We start from the raw sequence: 15,907 nt of genomic DNA, 5'->3' as shown, positions 1-15,907 counted from the left end.
AACTTCTGTATATGAAAGGAAACAATCGAGAGAAAAGGAAACAAAGTGCAAAAAAGTTGCAAATAATTTATATGATAAGGGTCAATATTCAGCATATATAAAGAATGCCTACAAAACTTAGTAACAACAACAAAAATAAGGAACTTGATTTAAAAATAGGCAAAGAACCCGAAGAGATTTTTCTCCAAAGGAGATACATAAATGGCCAACAAGCATATGAAAAGATGCTCAACATCACTAGTCATTAGAGAAATGCAAATCAAAACCACAATGAGGTATCACATACATCCATGAGGATGGTTACTATCAAAAGAACAGAAAATAACACGTTAGCGAGGTTATGGGAAATCTGGAACTCTTGAGCACTACTGGTATAAATGTGAAATGGTGCAGCCTCTATGAAGAACAGAATGGGGACTCCTCAAATATCTAAAGGTACTACCACACAACCTGGTAATTCCTCTTCTGGGAATATATGCGAAAGAATTAAAAAACAGGATCTCGAAGAGATAGCTGCACTCCCATGTACATTGCAGTATTATTCAAAATAGCCCAAAGACAATAATGGGCCAAATGTCCATCAACAGATGAAACAATAATTAAAAAAAACCAGAAAAGGGTAGCATGAGGGAGTCCACTTACGGTGATGTAACAATTTTATATCTTGACTGTGATGAGGGCTCCAGAAATCTATACATGTGATCAAACTGCATGGAAGCATAAACACTCACAGACAGATATGCACAATGAATTTTTAAATACACATGTAAAAACTGGTAAAAACTGTTAAGTCTGTAAACTACTTAACAAAATTGTCAATTTCTTCACTTTGATACTGTACTACAGTGATAAGATTTCACCACTCGGGGGAAGCTAGGGGAAGAGTTCATAGGGCTCTATGTACTATTGCTGCAGAAACAGGAAAGAATCTATGAACATGCATCAATACAGAAAACCTCTAGGAAAAATGATTACTATTTATTGGTATTGGCAATTTACTATGTGCCAGACAATGGAACTGTCAAGATGAAGAAATGGACCTTGTTCAAATAAAAAAATTAAAAACAAAAAAAATTCAGGAGGAAAAGAAAATAAATCCAACTAAAAACTATAATGCAATATACAAAGTACTATATTAAAATATGAATAATAAAGGAAATAACAGAAGAGTAGCAAAATGATAAACAAAGGAAAAATGAAGGAAACACCAAAAAGCAAAAGCCAGACTATGGAAGTCAATTTATGCTATGATGTTTGGACTTAATTGTATACTTCAAAAAATATTCAAACTGTTTAAGGCAATAAAGTGACTTAATCTAATCTCCGTATATTACAATTAAAGCATGAAAGAGAACTGACTGCATGGGGAAGAAATGAAGGGGAGAACAGGAATACTACAGGCAGTAGAATATTAAAATAATTTGGGGAAAATAGTAAGAGACCATACTGGGAAACTGACAAGAATGCAAAATGAAAGAAACAAGGTAAGACAAATCCCTGAAGCCTAATTTTAAAGATGGACAGAAAATACAGCTTCAAGAATTGCATAACCTAAGGGGCCAGGCACAATGGCTCACGTCTGTAAAAAAAAATTCCAGCACTTTGGGAGGCCAAGGTAGATGGACATCTGAGGTTGGGAGTTCGAGACCAGCCTGACCAACATGGTGAAACCCCGTCTCTACTAGAAATACAAAAATCAGTCAGGCATGGTGGTGGGCACCTGTAATTCCAGCTACTTGGGAGGCTGAGGGGAGAATCACCTGAACCCATGAGGCGGAGGTTGCAGTGAACCAAGATGGTGTCACTGCACTCCAGCCTGGGCGACAGAGAGACTCCATCTCAAAAAAAAAAAAAGAATTGCATAACCTAAAATAGAATATAAATGTTGATATATGAGAATAGTAAATGAGGATTTGAAAGGGATTTATTAGTTCTAGGGCTGAAGGTCCAGAAATTACAGAGAGCAGTACACAGTATGAAAGCAAATTTCAGATTTGTAATACAGTTTCCTCCTAATTCAGCATTTCCTAAGATTACCACTTAGTGCTAAATATTAATTATGCAAGAATAGAAAAATTTTACTTCATGTCTTTTCTTAAGATCTTCTTTGGCTGCTTCAAAGCGTTTGGTTAACCTGGCTATCTTGGCCTGAAAAAAAAAAAAAGACAAAAATGAATGGAAATCAAATGGTATTACAGCATTAAAAAAAAAACCATGAATATATAAAAAGAAACCTATAGAAAACAGGATCCTCAGAAGAGAGCTGAGTAAAGAAAATAAATTAAGCTGATTATAAACTTTATACTTGGAAAATACAGTTATGACTAAAACTAAGTGACCCCTAAATTCAATACTCAGATGTAAACACTCTTAATTAGGTTAGCCTATTTCTTCCTCGGACTGTGAGTGTTGCTCACTTACCAGTACTTTCCTGAATATGTAAGCCTGTGCGCTTTGTTATTTTTTTAACACAGTTGTAATCACACTTGATTTTCTCATTGAGAATTATAAAGTGGACATATCTGTAAGTCATAAAAGATCCCTTGCCAGTACTACATATGGATGGATGTATAGGCTTTACTGTGACACTTTCAACAGAAGTGTAGATGAATGCTCATATATTACTTTTTCGCAAATTAAATTACATATTCTGTTAGTCTTTAACAATCTGATAAAAACATTACCTTGGCTAGGCATGGTGGCTCACACCTGTAATCCCAGCACTTTAGGAGGCCGAGGCAGGTGGATCACCTGAGGCCAAGAGTTCAAGACCAGCCTGGCCAAAATGGTGAAACCCCATCTCTACTAAAAATACAAAAATTAGCCAGGTGTGGTGGCACGTGCCTGTAATCCCAGTTACTCAGGAGGCTGAAGCAGGAGTATCGCTTGAACCCGGGAGGCAGAGGTTGCAGTGAGCCAAGATCACGCCACTGCACTCCAGCCTGGGCAACAGAGTGAGACTGTCTCAAAAAAAAACAAAAAACAAACAAACAAAAAAACCCATTACCTTGGTTGTGTCAACATGGTCAGTGAGATTATTAATCATTTGTCGTACTTATACAAACTCCCTGATCACATATTTTGCCCAAATACATACTGAAAGGAAATCTGAGACAAAAAAAAAGCAGAACAAAAAGAAAAAGAAAAATTATCATTTCACCACATGAATATTTGGTTGTATTTCCTTTCAGTCTTTTACTAAGCATAGACATAATATTCAACTGTTTCTGCTGATGAAGCCATTTTAAATTAAACATATTTTCAGGAAAATTAAACTTCTGAGTGTATTCATGAGGCCCTACCTAAGGAAGAGCTCTGCCAGAGAATTTCTTTTATCCAATAAGGGCATACATTTCATAAAAATGAGAAAGTGTTATGATTTACTTTCAAAGTTTCTTGCAGAAAGCAGTCACTTCTAGAGGAGACCCCAAATCTTAAAATGTGCTTAAGTCCAATATTATGGCCTAGGCAATCAGTTACCTATGACTCTCAAAGGTAAAGATTTTCCTAAGGACTTAGTTATTTATGCATGTTATTAAGGCTCAAGATCATAAAGCATAATTTCATATCCTTAACATGGATTTACCTTTCTGATGACTAAAATATCTCAAATAACTTTCTAAAAAGGTAAATGGGAAAGCCAGGTGCAGTGGCTCACGCCTGTAACTGCAACACTCTGGAAGGCCAAGGTGGGCGGATGGGTGACAAAGCGAGACTCTCTCTCAAAAAAAAAAAAAAAAAAAAAAAAAGAAAGAAAGAAAGGGAAGGTATTTTCTGTACCCCAGCTTATGCGAGAATGTCATTTTTTCTTTAGTCAAATTATCTAGGTGGGCCAGGCACAGTGGCTCACGCCTGTAATCCCAGTACTTTGGGAGGCTGAGACAGGTGGATCACAAGGTCAGCAGTTCAAGACCAGCCTGGTCAACATGGTGAAACCCCATCTCTACTAAAAATACAAAAATTAGCCAGGCGTGGTGGCGCGCGCCTGTAGTCCCAGCTCTTCGGGAGGCTGAGGCAGGAGAATTGCTTGAATCAGGAGGCCGAGGCTGCAGTGAGCCAAGATCGCACCACTGTACTCCAGCCTGGATGACAGAGCGAGACTCTGTCTCAAAAAAAAAAAAAAAAAAAAAACTAGGTGGTTATACTAAAAATTGCATAGTATGCATAATACTATTATTCTATTTTTACTTAAGCCCCTCCAAAATCATCTTGTATATGTTACATGTACAGAAAAAGATCTACAAGGATACATTCCAAGGTTAAAAGTAGTCACCCCTGGAAGCTATGATTGGCAAAAAGTGGGAAAAAAGTGAACTAAGGACCTCATTTTCACATCACATAGATTTGTGGTATTCAAACTCTTTTTTAAAAGAATTATGATTTTAAAAATGAATCCAGTAGCAGAAAAACAAACTCAAAATGTGGACATTGATTTATAGTTTTCTGATATTTAATATTATAAAACAGAGAAATCAAAGAGCAGCCTTTTTGTTTTTACATAGGAAGCTGTACAATTCTTTTTTAATTATAATTCAAAATATCTGCCATACTGTGCCTAAGAATGGCTATTTTGGTAAATATTCTGAGACATTTTTAAAAAACGAATAAACAAGTCATTTTTGTTAACTCCAGACAAGTAATATTCTATTACATTGGGTTTTATTTGGGAAACTAGACAAACCAAGAATTTCACTGCATATGTACCCAGGAAACCTCTTAGGAAATAACTCTGTCTACAAAGAAAAGAGGTTTCCTTAACATCAAGGTTGGCCTATAACAAAATGTTACTGCTCATAAAAGCAATTACATAAACAGACCCACAGTTTCTATTATTTAAAACTGTCTCCGTATTAGGCTGTCACAAATTTACTTCATTGATAGGGAACAGGAGCTGAGGCTGAAAGGAAAAAGTAAAATAGACATTTTCAGTTAAATCTACTTAAAATGGCATTTTCTAAGTCATAACCAATGGAATGTTATATTCCAGAGTGTGTTGACAGCTTTTCCATTTCTGTAAGAAATCTAGTTGAAATTCCGAGTATTATGAATTTGAACTATACTGTGATTTGAGAGGAATCAAGTCTTCCTATCTAAGAGCATAGTACTAATCACTGTTGACTCCTGTTTCCTTGTTCTGTCCTTTTTCTTCATAATGGTCTTAAAATTTTATTTTTAGGTTTATTCTTAAGTGCTTATTCATTTTTAAATAACTACCATATGTGAAATCTTTTTCTCATTATATTTTCTAATTGGTTATTGTTGATATAAGGAAAACTATTAGATTATATTGTCCTTATATGAGGTACTTGCTATATTTCCTTCTTCATTCAACAGTTTGCCAACTTAATTCTATTGGGTTCCCACTTACCAATTGTTACTCATTTCTTTTTCCTGTCTCATTGTATTGCCCAAGACTGACACCAAAGCTCTAAATAGCAACATCCATTAATAGGCACTGTCTCATTCTCAACTTTGGTAGAAATATTTCCAATAATCCATTATTAAATACGATATTTACAACAGGTTTCTGAAAGCAACCCTTTGAGAGATTCAAGGTGTTTACCTCCTATTTTTTCCATGAATGACAAGTGAATTTTAACAAATCCTGATTTGGCATGTACTGAGATGATCACACTATTTTTCACCTTTCCTACACTAGCAGAGTGACATATAACTGTTAATACTGAACCAAGTTTGCATTCATAAGAGAAATCTATGCTGGGGAATAAAACTAAACTATGTTGTTTTCTCTTCTTGTGCTAGAGGTTTCACAGATGGGCTTACTTCATCTAATGGAAGTCTCATCTTTCTCCATACCCTGAAACAGTTTACATCAGACAAGAATTACCTGTTCCTCAACGATTTGTCAGAATTATCTGGCAAAGCTTTCTGGGTTCCATGACTTCTTCAGAAATAGATCTTTGACTATAGTTTTGATAGAGTTCCTCAAAACCTAGCTTTCCTGCTTCCTTTTTTGAGACAGAGTCTCACTCTGTTGCCCAGGCTGGAATGCAAGGGCACAATCACGGCTAACTGCAACCTCTGCCTCCTGGGTTCAAGAGAGTCTCCTGCCTCAGCCTCGCTAGTACCTGGGATTACACGGATGTGCCATCACGCCCAGCTAATTTTTGTATTTTTAGTAGAGACGAGGTTTTGCTATGTTGGCCAGGCTGGTCTCGAACTCCTGACCTCAAGTGATCCACCTGTCTCAGCCTCCCAGAGTGCTGGGATTACAAGCATGAGCCATCACACCTGGCCTCCTGCTTCCTTTTTATATACAACAGATTTCATTGGTACAAGGTTGTTCACATAAAAACGTTCTTAAAGAATCTCTTCTGGATCTTGTCTCCTTTTCTAATCCTTGTGCAGTTTATTTGTACTTATTTTATTTCGAAGTCACAGATTTCTCAGACCAATAGAACAATTTCTCTCAGATGTATTCAACTGAACAAAATGTCCCTGGATAATTATACTAAAACATATTAAGCCAAAAGTCAAAATATCATATTAGTTAACAGGAAATTGTTCTGAAATACGCAGTAAGAACGAATTGAAAGTTTTATTTCCAAACCAACTGCACCACATAAATTTAGCCAAAATGAGCACAACTGATCTCAACAAACTCCTCTCATGATCTTGCACTATGCTTTACATTTGTTATAAAAAGACTCGATTTGCTAAGTGTTACTACACCCACAGTGAAGGGCAGAATCAGGCTGAACTATGTACGCACTGCAAAATAGGCAGCAAAATGTGGGTAGAACGGTTGCCAACAATTGCCACATGGGTAGTATCTACACCAAAAAAACATATTTCCCTCTCTAGAGCACAATCATATTGATACTTGATTTTGTATGCTACTGAAAATAAGTAGATATTAATTGAAACCTAACTGTTATAAAGTTAAGATGTTAAGTGTAATCCCCTTAAGTGTAATACACTTAAGATGTTAAGTGTAAGTAACCACTAAGGAAAAAACCAAAAATATATATAGGAAGAGAAACAAGAAGGAATCAAAATGATATACTAGGAAAAAATCAATTGCAAAACAAGGCAGTAATGGAGAAAGTAGAAACAAAAAAGGTATCAGATATAGAAGAAAAGTAAAATTGCAGAAGTTTTTCCTTATTAGTAACCACTTTAAATGTAAATAAACTCCTTGATTAAAAGGTAGAGATTGGTGGAACTGATAATAAATCATGACCAAACTATATACCATCTGTAAGACTTCATCAAAATTTAAAAGTTTTGTGCATCAAAAGGCATTATAAGAAGTTGTAGACAAATTACAGAACGGGAGAAAATATTAGCAATCATGTATCTAATAAGAGTTTGGTATCCTAGGCCGGGCACGGTGAGTTTGGTATCCTGGGCTGGGCGCAGTGGCTCACGCCTGTAATCCCAGCAGTTTGGGAGGCTGAGGTGGGCAGATCACGAGGTCAGGAAATGGAGACCATCCTGGCTAACATTGTGAAATCCCATCTCTACTAAAAATACAAAAAATTGGCTGGGCGTGGTGGCGGGCGCCTGTAGTCCCAGCTGCTCGGGAGGCTGAGGCAGGAGAATGGCATGAGCCCAGAAGGTGGAGCCTGCAGTGAGCCAAGATCGCACCATTGCACTCCAGCGTGGGAATCAGCAGGAGACTCCGTCTCAAAAAAAAAAAAAAAAAAAAAAAATTTTGGTATCCAGAATATATAAATAATTCTTACAACTCAACAACAAAAAGGCAAAAAATCCAAATTAAAAATGTGCCAAGGACTTTAATAGACATTTCTATAAACAAGCATATATGATTGATCAACAAGTACATGAAAAGTTGATCAACATCATTTATCATTAGGGAAATGCAAATCAAAACCCTAATGAGATACCACTTCATACCATTCAGATGCTATAATAATAAAAAAAGAAAGTAAAAATAACAAGTATTGGTGAGGATGTGGAGAAATGGAACCCTCATACATTGCTGGTGAGAACAGAAAATGGTATAGCCACTGTGGACAACAGCTGGGTGATTCTTCAGTAAGTTAAACAAAGAATTACCACATGGCCCACAATTCCACACCTAGGTATATTCCTAAAAGATTTGAAAACAAGTATTCAAACAAACACTTGTATACAAGTTCAAAGCAGCATCATTCACAATAGCTGAAAGTAGGAACAACCCAAATGCCATTCAATGGATGAATGTATAAACAAAATGTGGCATATACTGCCATATAATGGAATATTATTGCCCTAAGAAGGAATGAAGTACTGATACAGGCTACAGACACAGATTACGCTGGAAAACACGCTAAGTGAAAGAGGCATGTGAAATATGCAAAATAGGTAAATCGATAGAGACAGCAGATTAGTGGTTGCCAAGGGCTAGTGTAAGAGGAAAAGAAAAGCGAATGTTTAATGGGCAAAATGTTTCCTTTTGAGTTGACAAAAATGTTTTGAAACTAGATAGAGATAGTGGTTGTATAAAATTGTGAATGTACTAAATAACAATGAATTGTACACTTTAAAACAGTTTGGTATCTGAAATTTTATTTCCATAAAAAACCAAAATACTGGAACAAGACACAAAGAGATGGGAATTAAATTGGGCACATGATTATGGGTGAGTGAACAGGGGAAACAATATGAAGTCAAAAGCCTGGTATCAAAATACAATAAACATTAATAGTACCCTGTAGGACAGTGAAGCAACTGGTGGATATTAGAAAAAGTGGATTGAAAACTAAGATTAAAATTTAAAAATTTTAAAAATGAATACTGGTTTTACCAGTGCACAATTGAGGAACTTGGACTATAAAGAGACTGAAGTAATCAGTATTTTAGAAAAATTAGTACAATGCTTTGGAAGGACCAGAAAGAACTTAAAAACTAGTACCAGAGTGCTCATATAAAAGGTGTTACTATAATCAAGGAATTGGGTAATGATGGCCTAATGAAAAGTGAAAAGAATCGAGATTTATTTTTTCTAGGAAATAATCAAGTTGTAACTTGGCAACTCACTGTGTATATGAAATGACTGAGAGGGATCGGTCTCCAAGAATTCAAGAGCTGCCAATAAGAGGAACAATGGGAAGATTTTCCTTCAAGAGTTTTCCAAGAATTCAGAAATTGTCAGTAACAGGAACATTTGCAGAGAAGATGATTGTCTTGGTGTTAGAAAGATTCAAATTCTGAGACTACAAGCAACATTTAAGTACAAATTTAAATGTTAAGAAATCTGGACTGCACCTCGTGTGAGATGATAGGTGTCAAAAACTCAGTTTTAGTAAGTATGTATGTATGTATGTATGTATGTATGTATGTATGTATTTATTTTGGAGACAGAGTCTCACTCTGTTGCCCAGGCTGGAGTGCAGTAGCATGATCTCAGCTCACTGCAACCTCCACCTCCCGGGTTCAAGCAATTCTCATGCCTCAGCCTCCAAAGTAGCTGGGACTACAGGCACGCACTACCACACCCGGCTAAGTTGTTTGTATTTTTAGTAGAGACAGGGTTTCACCATATTAGCCAGGCTGGTCTCTAATTCCTAGACTCAAGAGATTCGCCCTCCTCAGCCTCCTAAAGTGCTAAGCTCACAGGCGTGAGCCACTATGCCCAGCCAAAAACTAAGGTTTTAAAAACACAATTTCATAGTTGCACCCGTGGGTGTGATGAGAAACAGTGAATAAAATTATTCTTTCAAATATTCAGGCATTTTCAAATTTAATTCAAAAGTTTGAACAGTACTAGTTAAATGAAGTTTAATAATTAGATAGGTCAGTCTGGGAGACACACTTAAATTCTAATCCTATTTAGCTAAAATTTTATTCGTAATGGAAAAAGTGATTTAACTTCTATGGGCCACTTTTCCTTCATTTGCAAAATAAGGTCCTATACATGGTTTACCACTCAGCATCTTTGGGATATGCTCATATATAAAATAACCCAATAGAAACCATATACTTACTTATGACAGAATGAATGTACTGATTCAAATACCAGCTTCTTAGCTTTGGAATAAAGTAGATTACTATAGCACACTACTGTGTGCTCATTTCAGCTGACCAGAAGCTCTGGTATTGTATGTTAAGATACAGTTGTACTTAATAAAAAATGACAAGTAGAAATTAATAAATATGTGTTATTAAACTAACATCTTTAAAACATAAGGTCCACGAAAGGAGGTAGATTAACATAAAAAGAATCCCTAACAAATATTACTTAGTACTTATTATAGCATGCTAAATGACAGCCTTCCTTTAGTGACTGGAAAAAAAAAATATGAAGCACTAAGTTAGATCCAGGAATTTCTGAGTCTCCGTTATGGTTTGAACTGTGTCCCCTAAAAGTTCACATATTGAAGTCTAAACTTCCAGTATTTCAGACTGTGACCCTATTTGTAAAGAAGGTCATTGCAGAGGTAATTAGTTAAGATGAAGTCATGTTGGAGTATAGTGGGCCCCTACTCCAATGACTGGTGTCCTTGTAAAAAGGGGAAATTTACAGACACACACACAAGGACAACACCATGTAAAGATAAAGCCAGAGATCGGGGTGATGTTTCTACAATGCCAAAGAACTGTCCGCAAACCAACAGAAGCTACAGTAAAGGCATAGAACAGATTCTTCCTCACAGCACAGCCCTCAAAAAGAATCTACACTGCTGACACCTTGATCTTTAACTTCTAGCCTCCAGAACCATAAGACAGAATATTTCTACTGTTTAAACCACTCAGTTTATTGCCCTTTCTTTACAGCAGCCCTGGCAAACTAAACAAACTCCTTTTCCTTCTTATATTTAGAATTTAAATGTATTTTATAGTCAATCTCAAATATATATCTCAGAAAATAAATTATAAAACAGTGACACACGGAGTATACAATTCAAGTCAATGTACAAACCTGTAGTTCAGTGAGAACTGTTTTATGCCTCTTGTTACATTCAATCTTTTCCACTCGTGTTTTCAATTCTGCCAAAGTCTTATCAAATACAGCACACTGCAGCGCACACAATTTTTCTTCCAGCAACCACTGTATAACCTAAAGAAACAAATATTCCTTCATTATGCCAAGAAGGCATTCCAGCAAGCAATAAACACTAAATATTCTTAAGTACCAAGAAAACAGTAATGACAAACTAACTTAATGAATAAAACATGCTAGAATCTGTAACACAATACTATCTGCTAAAATCCTCTACTTTTATATATATAAAATCTACTTCAAGAGGGTAATACATACTAAAAATAGAAAATTTCCAGAGAGTAAACTTTTAAAAAGTTCCATATTCTCATTATGGGTCCACAACAAAGACATTGGCACATACCCATGAACCATACTTGAGTAACACTGTTCTAAAGAAGTAAACTCTCAGGAAACCTCAGTTTTCAAAATTCTTTCACATAGCTACCTTCATAATTCTAACAGCTCTGTAAGAAAGACTGAATAAGCATTATTATCTCCATATGTCAAATAAAAAGAAACTAGGGGAAAAAACAACACTGAGAGTTTCTACTGCCTCACTATTCTTTTTTCTACAAAGTGCAAATATGTATGCTGTATTTTAATGAAAGAATTTTGTCCTAAAACATTGATTGTAAAACGTCATCCTTAAATATATGACCTTGAAAAACTAGTTATCATCGAAGTTTAATATTCCTCTCTAAGAAAAGCATTTGTAAAAACATTTGTGAATACATGTTGAAAAACATATAAAATACTGAATATTTTCATTATTTCTATCTCTAGTCAAACAGATGTAAGGAGAATTTCAAACTCTGTATTCTAAATACTCCTTTCTCTAGTCCTTTTAATACCCTGTCTCTACCACTTTTATACTAACCCTAAAGTACACAATAAAAAGTTTAGAATGTAGAGACTTACAACCATGAAACCAGCTTTATAAAGATTAAAATGTTAATATTTAAAACTCTAACATTTCCTTTTCACAATAAGATAAAGTTCAATGTGAGAAGGAAAAAGAAAAGCTGAAAAACAACATTCAGTTTTGTCACCAAAGCAAATAAATAAAAATGTTACCTTCTCTCCCTTGTTTTGATAATCATAATCTTTTTTTAAAAAAAAAGATGTAGCCAAAAAGAAGTCAGAAGGAATTTTAAAATTAAATTATCAAGGATAGTAATAGACTTATTTATTTATTTATTTATTTATTATTTTTTTGAGATGGAGTCTTGCTCTGTCACCCAGGCTGGAGTGAAGTGGCATGATCTCAGCTCACTGCAACCTCCACCTCCCGGGTTCAAGTGATTCTCCTGCCTCAGCCTCCCAAGTAGCTGGGATTACAGGCACCCACCACAACATCCAGCTAATTTTTGTATTTTTAGTAGAGTCAGAGTTTCACCATGTTGGTCAGGCTGGTCTTGAATTCCTGACTTCAGGTGATCCATCCACCTCAGCCTCCCAAATGATTGGGATTACAGGGGTGATCCACCACATCTGGTCAGTAATAGACTTTAAAAGCTCAACCACTTTCTTCAAGTTCTTTCTTTCTATGATAAACCACATTATGTCAATAAAATACAGAATAATGTCAGAAACCTAGAAGATGATAGTGGTGCTATTTATTCATATGGTTTATAACTTATAATTGACACAATACCTTTTGAAGTTTCTGGTTAATGTCCCCTTTGGCTGTAATCTTTACTTGAAATTCTGCCTCATATTCTTCTTCCATATATCGACGACGTTTAGACTGTACATTGTCCATGTCTTCTGATTTAGAACGTTTTCGTCTAGAAAATTCATCTGAGAAGAAAAACCACAATGATCACACTCAGGTGTTTTTCTTATAGCTCTTAATGCATATTATCCATCCTTAGCAAAATATTGTTTCTATCATAACAGCCTTCTCAACCAACTATTTTGTAAACTGTTTTGGAGATCAGAAAAGAAGGTATATAGCTTTTAGCTTTAAACTTCAAATGACTTTCAATATACTAAATAAGAACTTCCTAATGGTCAAGCAATGCACACTGTGAACGCAGAATTTCCTTGAAATCTTCATACTAAGAAGGAGAACTGCCTCACAATTGTGTTGTGAAGAAGGTAGATGAAATCATCTCATATTCATTCCTGTAACTAAATGTCACAGTGCACATGAACCCTCTGACAAAATATTGTATTCATTCTCATGTCAGATTTTTAACTATGCACAGCTTTAATTATTTATTCTTTTTCCTCCGTAAGTATAGGAAAAAATTCTTAATCATCAGCCTTAGAAAACTAGCATAGTAATAATAGTTATTCTTAACATATCCTAATGAATTTCAAATAAAAATAAAATTAATGTCATTAAAAGTACATTTATAAAGAATATAGACTAGAAGACTTCACTTAGAAAATTTGTTTCAAGTGCTGTTAATATTCATGAGATCATAAGCAAATTGTATCTGGTTTCTTCAATATCTAAAAAAATTAAAACACTAATATCTTCACATTTTTTAAACGCAGATGCTGTCATGTGACCATGCCTATCCCTCTGTATATATCTGTATCTATATGCTTGTAAACCCACTATGCCACAATTTCTCTTATAATCTTAACTTACCCGTGGTCATACATGGAGAGCGGCACGACAGGAAAGTTACTGAACCCAGCTTTCCTGACTTCTAGTCCAATGATCTTTCCATAAACCTAAGGACACTCAGTCCATCATTTCCTTCCCTTCCCATAAAGCTAAAGAACTTTATCTTTCCTTCCCTTTTCCTTCCTTCCTTCCTTCCCTCTTCCTTCCTTCCTCTCTCCCTCCCTCCCTCCTTCTCTCTCTCTTTCTCTCTCAAGGTGTCACTCTGTCACCCAGGCTGGAGTACAGTGGCTCAATCATTGCTCACTGGAACCTCAAATTCCTGGACTCAAGCAATACTACCACTGCAGCCTTCCAAGTAGCTGCGACTACACGTGTGTGCCACCATGCCTGGCTAATTCAAATATTTTTTCTGTAGAGACAGGTTCTTGCTATGTCACCCAGGCTGGTCTTGCATTCCTGGCCTCAAGCAATCCTTCCGTCTTGGTCTCACAAAGTGCTGGCATTACAGGTGTGAGCCACTGCTTCTGGCCCCGTGAAGATAAAGAACCTTAAGTAAACTAAAATACATCCTTCCATTCACTTATGTTAGCCCATACAAAATTCTTGTAGTTTCATTCTTTAAACATAAATCTGAAACAATTTATCTCAAAACACTCAGTAACTTAGTAAACTTTAAGCAAAATCTTTCTGTGGAACAATAAAAAGTATAAATAAACAAAATAAAATATTGAAGTGTATGAAACATACTTTCAGAAATCCTTCAGTCAGCCATCAACAAAATGGTACAGTTGTGAAACTGCAAAATTTTACAATTATTTCATGGGCAAAAAAGAATATTACACGGTTGTAAATATAGAAACAATGAATTATTATTTTTCAACCCAGTTCAAGTTTGTTTATACATGCATACTTTTCTCAGAAGGTCTTTCATCTTCTTCATGTATTACTTGCTCTTCTTCCTCAGGTTTGTTGTCTTTTTCATTACTTTCTGTTTCTGCTGTTAACAAATATAGAAAAGAAAATCTTACTTCTACTAGAATTCATAACAGCTCACTAATTTACATTTTTAGTCACTATCCAGTTACAAAACTAACCTTTTATGAAATCAGAGTCCCAAAATGTAAAATTTGGGGAGGGGAAAAGGGGAGCAGGAACTGATCGAATGAATGACCACGTCCACATTCAACTGTTCTGCAATTCAGAACAAACTCAACACAGGATTTAATCTTAATATAGATTTTAAGTAATTTTTTAAAATTACTTAATAATTTTCTGTCACCAATAGCATTAATAAAATGTGAAAACAACTGCTGTAGAGCATTTTGATTCCTTTACATTCAATAATTAAAACTAAAATAGTGCTTGTGACAATTATCAAAAAAATTCCAAACTACTGGAAAATTCAAAACACCTAATACGTTGAATATACAGGTTGAATCCTTAAGTTACTTTAATGCTTATGGTATAGAGAGTTCAAAAATAAGGAATGGAAAGGCTATCCCAAATATAATAAAAACTTTAAATATATACCTACTTTGATAACAGTGCCAAAACTGAGCTAGGTGCTTAATATAGTTATCACATAGCCACAATATAATTTCACACTGTTAACTCTATTTTTTGTCATCATATAGATGAGGAAAACATTCAGAAGGGTTAATTTTCTTTTTTTTTTTTTTTGAGACTGAGTTTCACTATTGTCGCCCAGGCTGGAGTGCAGTGGGGCGATCTCGTCTCACTGCAACCTCCGCCTCCTGGGTTCAAGTGATTCTCCTGCCTTAGCCTCCTGAGTAGCTGGGATTACAGGCACCCGCCACCACATCCAGCTAATTTGTTTGTTAGTTTGTTTTTGAGATAGAGTCTCACTCTGTCGCCAGGCTAGTATACAGTAGCGCGATCTCGGCTCACTGCAACCTCTACTTCCCAGGTTCAAGCAATTCTCCTGCCTCAGCCTCCCAGGTAGCTGGGACTACAGGCACCTGCCACCAGGCCCAGCTAATTTTTGTATTTTTAGTAGAGACAGGGTTTCACCATGTTGGCCAGGATGGTCTTGATCTCTTGACCTCATGATCCGCCCTCCTCAGCCTCCCAAACTGCTGAGATTACAGGCATAAGCCACTGCACCAGGCCTAATTTTTTTTATTTTTAGTAGAGACAGGATTTCACCATGTTGGGCAGACTGGTCTCAAACTCCTGACCTCTGGTGATCCTCCCACCTCAGCTTCCCAAACTGCTGGGATTACAGGCGTGAGCCACCGCGACTGGCCCAGAAGGGTTAATTTGCGTAAGTCATATAAAATGTAACAACTGAAGAGTGCTGCCAAAAGATATTGCTAAAAATGTCTATACAATTATATTAAATAAAATCCAAGAGG

General features: G+C 35.9%; 1 protein-coding gene across 4 annotated transcripts in view; it reads right to left on the bottom strand.

Moving 5' to 3' along the window:
* Positions 1 to 15,907, bottom strand: part of ATF7IP (activating transcription factor 7 interacting protein) — a 118,982-nt gene that overhangs the window by 53,977 nt on the left and 49,098 nt on the right. For 3 of the 4 annotated variants that reach the window (XM_054444565.2, XM_063672453.1, XM_054444569.2), the window contains exons 3-6: positions 14,443 to 14,529; positions 12,606 to 12,751; positions 10,889 to 11,026; positions 2,083 to 2,148 (exon numbers count right to left, since the gene is read on the bottom strand). In XM_054444565.2, coding sequence (XP_054300540.1) covers positions 2,083 to 2,148; positions 10,889 to 11,026; positions 12,606 to 12,751; positions 14,443 to 14,529 — 437 coding nt within the window. The remainder of the gene's footprint in view (positions 1 to 2,082; positions 2,149 to 10,888; positions 11,027 to 12,605; positions 12,752 to 14,442; positions 14,530 to 15,907) is intronic. The other variant, XM_054444567.2, reaches the window with a different exon arrangement.

The sequence above is a fragment of the Pongo pygmaeus genome, chromosome 10, assembly GCF_028885625.2.
Source record: "Pongo pygmaeus isolate AG05252 chromosome 10, NHGRI_mPonPyg2-v2.0_pri, whole genome shotgun sequence".
NCBI lineage: Eukaryota > Metazoa > Chordata > Mammalia > Primates > Hominidae > Pongo > Pongo pygmaeus.
This window is presented reverse-complemented; position numbering and strand designations above follow the sequence as displayed.